The sequence below is a fragment of the Buceros rhinoceros genome, unplaced genomic scaffold (genome assembly GCF_000710305.1).
Source record: "Buceros rhinoceros silvestris isolate BGI_N320 unplaced genomic scaffold, ASM71030v1 scaffold7829, whole genome shotgun sequence".
Classification (NCBI taxonomy): domain Eukaryota; kingdom Metazoa; phylum Chordata; class Aves; order Bucerotiformes; family Bucerotidae; genus Buceros; species Buceros rhinoceros.
Window position 1 is genome coordinate 6,708 of NW_010430924.1, and position 7,595 is coordinate 14,302.

General features: G+C 39.5%; 1 protein-coding gene across 1 annotated transcript in view; it reads left to right on the plus strand.

Annotated features, from left to right (window-relative positions):
* Nucleotides 1-200: 200 nt before the first annotated feature.
* MPDZ (multiple PDZ domain protein) overlaps nt 201-7,595 on the plus strand; it is an 85,368-nt gene continuing 77,973 nt past the window's right edge. The window contains exons 1-2 of the mRNA XM_010143201.1: nt 201-216; nt 817-983. Of these exons, the coding sequence (XP_010141503.1) occupies nt 201-216; nt 817-983 (183 nt within the window). The remainder of the gene's footprint in view (nt 217-816; nt 984-7,595) is intronic.

Genomic DNA, 7,595 nt, shown 5'->3' on the forward strand with positions numbered 1-7,595 from the left:
ATTATCCAAGGAGATGTGATTTTTGTAGATTGTTATTTTGTGGGGCTGTTTCTTGTTTTCAGAAGTCAAGCATTTTTCTTCTTCAGAGCTTCGTGCTTCTGTGAATGTTACCCTTTTCCCTTTCTGTTATTTTTCAGGGAAATACTGTATTTGCTGCCTCTTAAACCATTATTGGAATAGAAGCTGAGAAGCAGAGAAACATGTTGGAAACAATTGGTAATCTTTTCTTATTTATTTGTATTACTATGTTTTTGTGGCCAGATCAAGTGTGCATGCTAGATTCAGGACATTGGTATATATTGTTGGGAGAAGTTTTCTAAAAGAAATCTAACTGTACTTAGAAATCTATGATGTAATTTCTCATTTTTGTATTTTGCGTTTGAAAACAAAAGGTGTACTATCATTTGTTTAGTGTGTTTAATTTGTAGCCTGTTGTCTTGATTTCATTGTTTTAAACTTTACTAGAACTGAAAAAGTTCATATTAAAAAGACAAATGTTCTATTATGGGACTTTTTGTCACTGCTTATTTACAGTGATCTGTAGCCACAGTTCCTGTAACTGAATTTTAGTGAAGGCTCTTCCAGTTTTGTAACCCAGTTCTTCATGGACAAAAATCTCATATTCATTGGATTCTGTTTTGTGCTTTGCTTCTGACTTCCTGACTTCTTAGACAAGTTTGAGCTGGGATTTTGGTTCAGAACTGAACCGTTTAAGTCCTCTTAGTTTGAACAGTAGAGAGATACAGTTAAACTTGTTAGCTGCTTGTATGAGTCTGTTTCTAAACTGCTGCTGACTAGGAATGGTTATTGCTACAGATACCCATCGGGCCCTCCAGGCCATGGAGCGCTTACAGACAAAACTTCGGGATCGAGGTGACATTGCAAACGAGGAGAAACTGAGCTTATTAAAATCAGTGCTGCAGAGTCCTCTCTTTAACCAAATTCTCAACCTTCAGACTTCTGTTCAACAACTGAGAGATCAGGTAAGAAAAGCAGCCGCCCAGTCATAAGAGAAAAATTGCTAAGAAGGTGCAAAAATATGCATCTCTGCATGTTGAATAGTGAAATCAAACAGCCGAAATCAAACGTCTGATCCAAAGCTTCAGGGAACTGAGAATGACATACTAATCGATTTTTCTAGGCTTTGTTTGAGACCTGTAGTTTGAGTATTTGTTTTATATGTATATGGTTTTTACTTACAATGTGCATGGTAGGGAAATGGTCATACTGAGCGGGGAGTTAACATAAGGCTTTCTGTCTGTCCTTCACAAGGACCATGTTTTGTATGAGATCTTAGGGTTTTTTCCGCAGGAGCTTTTTATTACTCTCTTGTGTCTTAACCCTGCTAAATGAGAATATGTAAGGGAAGCTGTGAAATGTTGACTTCAGAAGGACATGAAGATCTGGGGTTTTTTTAATAGTAATAAAAGATCAAAGAGAAGCAAGAGCTACCACTTGCTTTTAACCTGCAGGGGTAGCAACTTGGCTATATTGACTTGATTATTTATTACTATAATGTAACTTTCTTGTAAGCAGAATAAGAACTTGAAGAATATGAAAAGTAGTTCAGTAACTGAATTAGGACTAAACTATGTATCTAGCTTGGCAAATAGTTGTTCCTGTTGACTCCTACAAGAGACCAGCACCTCTGTGGCTGGTATGCAGAAATGCCAAAGTGGGAGGATGCAGCCTCTGCACACTGACCTTATCATCAGTGTGGAGCTGCATTTGTTCCCTGGTTGGACTGCAACTGGTGAGGAGTCCTCACAATCTTGACGCTGCTTGCAACTGTGTGGCAGAAGAGCTCAAGCTGGCCCTTTGTTGCTTCTTGTGGGTCATCTTGATGCTATTTTGCACGGACAAGTAATAAGTTAGAATGTAGTGCTTTAAGTTAGAATACAGTGGTATATGTCCATGTTTTTCATATTTTGCATGTATGCAAAGAAACTTGCATGTATGAAGAAACTTGATGGCATTGGAGTGGTTTTAAAAAAAATCAGAGAAAAAAAGCTGTTTTGAGGGTTTGTTTGCTTTGCTATTTGAAAAGGAGAATTTAACACTGATATCCAGAAATACTGTGAATTGTGTGGCGATGACTCTAGGAACATGTAGAGAGAAATGAAAGCATGCCTGAAGCATTAATAGGGATTTGGTGAAAAGGCAAATTAAATTTTCACTTCCAGACGTTAGTCGTGAGGTTAAAGGATATTTCTCTTTTCAAATACTGCCATGTAAATTAGTAAAATGAAGCAGCTGATACTACAGATAGGTTTTTAAAGAGCTACAAGACTCCTGCAAAATTTCCCCAAAGCCATCTTTTAGGGAAGTGTAGGTTGAAAGAGAGGTTGGGAGCAGGGAAGCAATAATGGTAATTTACTTTTGAAGTCAAAACTGATTCCTTGCAAGCAATCCAGCAGAAGCACATCAGTAAGTGAGACCTACTTGTGAGCCTGTAGTGGCCTCAATAAGTTTGAGAGTAGGATGTATTCCTGTCTTGAGGCACTGAGTCTGGAAGGCATATTGATGATAGTGAGAGTCCTGACTTCTGTTTGTGCAGTGAGTCTGGAAGATGAGCTGGCAAATCTTGTAGACATCTTTTTAGTTTTCCTAGCAAAAAATAGATGCAAATATACAGTTCTAGCAGAAAAATATTTCTCGCATTCTTTGGAGTGTTACTACCATTTTTTTTTTATGGTTTAAAACAGTAAATCTCCTTTTCTGTTTTTTCCTAAAGATAAGTGATGTGTTAAGCACCAGAAGAAGATCTCAAAAAGTGTTTGTTTCTTTGTGCATGGAGGCATTTGAGATTTGCTGTCTCATTTTTTAAAGCACCTGCATCTGCTTGTAAATTGGAAATTGATCCCCTTCACTGTTAGTATGTGTTTAATAAGAGCCTCTTGAATTTGCATTTATGTTACATGCAGTGGTGTGGACTGAGTGATATGTTACTTTGTCTAGGTGTTGGTGAGGCATGATGCTAAAGTCAGCAAACCTAATGCTTTGGTGCTTCTTGGTAGGTACAAATTGGTAAAGTTGTTTTTTCTAAAACGAGCAAGTAGGCTTTGTTTGCATTGCAAATCTGTCATTGTGAGGTTAAGAACCGGTGTGGCAGAAGTCTAGGGACACAGAAGGGATGATTGTTTAAGAATTACCATCCTGATTTCACTAGCCAGTTGAGTTGCGTACTGAAGGAACCAGGTTTTTTCTGCCTCTTCATATCCTTATTCTTCAGTGAACGCTCGTTTTCTCATGTTGAAGAGCAGCCTTGTTTGAAGATAAGGGAATGACAGAAAACAAAAGTAGAGATGGCAACGTTTTGAACTTTTCAATGGTCTTTTCTTTATAAAATATTTTAAAGAAAATGCTTAGACTGTGCTGGCAGTTCTCTCCTGTTTCTCTGCCTTTCTTTTTTGTATCTCCCTTGTCCACCTTCTCCCTCCCTCCTTCTTCTGCTTCTCCACTCAGAGCTCTGCCAGAACAAAATACCCTTCCCATGGCTGTCTGCATTCCTCAGATTTTTCTTTTGCTTGTGAGTTTGACCATAGTTTTTGTTCACAATGCAGTAGTGGGGAAGAGTCCCCACATAGTGAAGCATGTGCTGGCGTGCGTTGAATAGCTGGGTGTCAGCGCTAGAACCAATTTAAGGAAGAGAAGGGGAAACTGACTTTTCATATTGCTTGTGCACGCTCACTTAAGTCTAGAGAAGACGTTTAGTTCCTATCCTGACCCCTTTTTTGCAATAGCACCATTTGTTCTCTGTTTTGAAAGTAAATACTTATGAGAAATGCTAATTGTGGTTCTGCTTCACCCACCCCGAGGATGGAGATGTGAAGGAGCGGCGAGCAAGGGCAGTGCTAGAACAATGCTGGTGCCAGTGCCTGTTCCCCGGGAAGCTTGGGGGCTTTGGCTGTGGCACAGGCAGCATGTCTGTGGGGAGAGCCTCGCAGGGCAGTGCTTGCTGCCTCCTTCTGGCAGGGCTCATACAGTGGCTAGCTTGCACTTTTTCACTTCAGTGTGGTTGCTATTGCAGCAATCTTTTTATTACTTAGGACACTTGCAGTCAGCTGAAGTACTTCCCTGTGCTTCTTGGGGTCTCCAAGGACTGGGGCTCAATGGCTGGACTGCAGAAACACCAAGAATTTGTTCGTGTCCAAGTTGTGACCTAGCAATGCCAATTCCATGGCTTTAAACAGCAATACACTGCAGATGGCTTAGGTAGCCCCTCTTTTGTTAAAAAAATATTTTGCAACTGCATGTAAGGACTATTTGATTGCATTTACTGTCTGTCTGTGTGTCTGTAACATAAGTTTTATCATACTTGGTTATGTTTGTGTATTATGCTTTTTGTATTATGCCAAATTATGTCCATATTGCAGACGTTACTTACAAGTAAGGAGGAAGCCAGTCAAGGAAAGTTAGCATAAGCCAAATTATAAAAGGAAGAAATATTCTTTCATACAACACTTGCACAATCACAGTGCTATAAAGCTACTTTTTGATGGAATTATGGTGATTTTATTACTGCAAAGTAGTGCAATTTATGTGTTATGAAAAACACGCAACCACGAAAGCATCATCTTTCTAAGATTTCATCTTGTGGTTTGTTGTTCCCCCTGGAAGGACTATAATTCTTTGGTTAGCAAGAATATACACTAGTTCTTCTCCACTCTTACAAGCTATAAACTTGTATTTCGGAGGGGGTGGGGTGGGGCAGGTGAGGCTAGGACAGGTAAGAGAGTTGGTCATCACAGTTCTGCTTGTAATTTGTCTGGGGATACTGAACTACTTTTAGGATCATTATAAATGTGATAAAACAGAAATGTTTTTAAAGTGTGTATTTTTCAGGAGAGGAAACATTCTGAAATCTAAGCTTTTTTCACACACATATACAGAGAGCTTCACCTGTTAACAGTTTGACATTTTTTCTTAAGAGTTTATCAGTTTTTTCTACGTGAGGTGGGCTTCTTGTGTTAAGCACATTCTCCACTGAAGGTGTAGCTGTGTTTGTTTAAAAAGGTGTGAGGTGTTGCTAGCAATTGCTGTTGAAGAGATGGTGTTTGATACTGCTTTGTAGCTCTACTGAAGATTTGAGGTGAAGCTTTTTAAAGTTCTAGTTAAAACTAGTGTGGATTGGAGGGTCGTTTTTGCCTTTTCCTGCTATGTAGTATGCAGCACTTCTTTTCAGTGGTATTTCAACTATCTTGCAAATAAAAACCATCCAGTGACTTCAGAATAATGGAATTAGTCATGAAAAATGTCTTAGAAAAACATGAACAACTTCCATCTTCTGATTTGGAAGGCAGAAGGAATGGGGGAGGTCAGTCAACTCCTATATGTTTGCAGTGATGTCCCAGCTCGTACAAGTATGTAGAAGGGACAAAATGTCAGACTGAGAGGATGGGCTCTATGTTGCCAGTTTGAACAGGATTTGATCTATGAAAACATACAAATTAGAACTAAAATATGAATTGGCCTGGTGGTGCTTCTGTTTTAGCGTGAGGATGTGTGAGTTTTCTACCAGAGAGAAAAATGTAAATCCCTAAGGAGACGATCATACCTTAACTGAAGGACTGAAAGACTCCTTCAAGGACTCTTTCTTACCTAGAGAAGAAACTGTTGATGCTGGGCACATGTTCAGGGGGAAGTTAATGTGCTTGTCAATTGCCCATCATGTGCAAGCCTCGCTGTTTGAAGTGAGCTGCCTAAATCAATCTTCTGTTAAGCAGTACTAGCAGAACATGTGTAGAACAGGATGTTCATCCCATTGTACAGGATGGGCATAGAGCTCCTCTGCATACTGAGTGATGTGCTTATGGAATGTTGTATGGGGAAATGTTTTACTGTATATAAGTAAAAATAATATCATTATGTAAACACTATTTGTCTAATGCATACTATTGTAAAAATGTCATGTTTTAAGATTACTGTGGCTTGCTTCATCTGCTTTTTGTGCGTTGCATAATTTTTTCAGTGTTGCAGCTTGCTCTCTGCACAATTCTGTGTTTAAAAAAAAAAAAAAAAAAGTGCTCTAGATACAGGAAAGACATTGACTTTTTTTCCAGAGAGAGGTTTCACAAACTGGGATTGTGTCTATGTTAGCAGTCTTCACACGACATGGTAATGTGGGAAAAACATGGAGTGAAATTCATGAAAGAAGATGGAATGGAAATAGAGGGTGCAGTTGGCACTGCAAGGGTTCCTCAGCTGTAGTCAGTTTCTGTGCCTTAAAAGTCTGCTTCCATCCTTTTTTACCTGCAAGGCTCTTTCTTTGTAAAGCAAAAGGGGTTCTAGCTTTCTGCAGATAGCCTCAGATTTTGATCTTAACATTATTGTAGGGTTTTCCTTCTTTTCCAGTTTTTGTCTTGGAAGATGACTGCACACTCTCTTTGAAGCAGAGAATTCATGCACAACTGAGTTTAATAGGACTATTTGTCATACTGGTGACCCTTCCCCTTCTGCCACCCTGAAGGATGAAACCTCTGAAAACTCCTGCCACACTGAAAGGGTCCCAAGACAGAGTAATGCTGCACTCAGAATGGTGCTAAATGAAATCATAGACATTTACTGTATTGTTCTCTAGGTTTAATCGTATTAACTGGTGTCATAATGACTCTTGGCTGCTGAGTCTTGCCTACTTAGTTTGAGGTTACCATTCCAAAGGCTGGACCAAAGAGGTTGTTTGAACTCTCACAAATCCACATTGGACAAGATAAGTAGGCTTTGCTCACACTTGTAAACAAGCTGTTGCTTATTTAGGCTAACCTTGCTGTCTGTGCTTCAGCAGGTCATGAGTTCTCTAGCAACTTCTTTCACAAAGTGACCGCTGAGGGTGGTAACCTTCAGCAGTAAGTCAGTTCGGTGCTATTTGTTACAATAAGCACTACAGTTTAGCAAATGAACATATATGCATGATTTACTAACATTTGTGATATCAGACTCATATACTATAGCCTTTGAGTGCATATGAGAAGTAGTTTGGGTTTTCATTAATATACTCTTTTGCTGTTTTATTTTGTTGTGAAAATGTAAAAATGTTTTTAAATAGAAGCAGTGTGAGACTTGCTTGTTATGGGGATGTTAGATACTCTTACAAATAATTACTTGATCCATGACAATTTTTTGTGGGAAGGAACATATTAGCAGGATATATAAGAAGATTTGAAAGTGGAGGAGAAAAGAAACTAAATGCGTTAATTGGCCAAGGTCAGTGATATACTTTTATATATTGAAATGGATGACATTGGGAAGGTAGAAGTGAATTAAGCTGTTGTGTGGATTCCTGCAGATAAGAAATGCATTATGCCATAGACTATTATTAAAATCCATGCATACGGATGGATAGGGTAGGGAGGCTCTGCAGAGCAATCTGGACAGGTTGGATTGATGGGCTGAGGCCAAGTATATGAAGTTCAGCAAGTCCAAGTGCTGAGTTCTGCACTTGGGTCACAACAACCCACTGCAACGCCACAGGCTTGGGGAAGAGTGGCTGGAAAGCTGCCTGTCAGAAAAGGAGCTGGGGGTGTTGGTCGACACCTGACTGAATATGAGCCTGCAGTGTGCCCAGGTGGCCAAGAAGGCCAATGGCATCCTGGCTT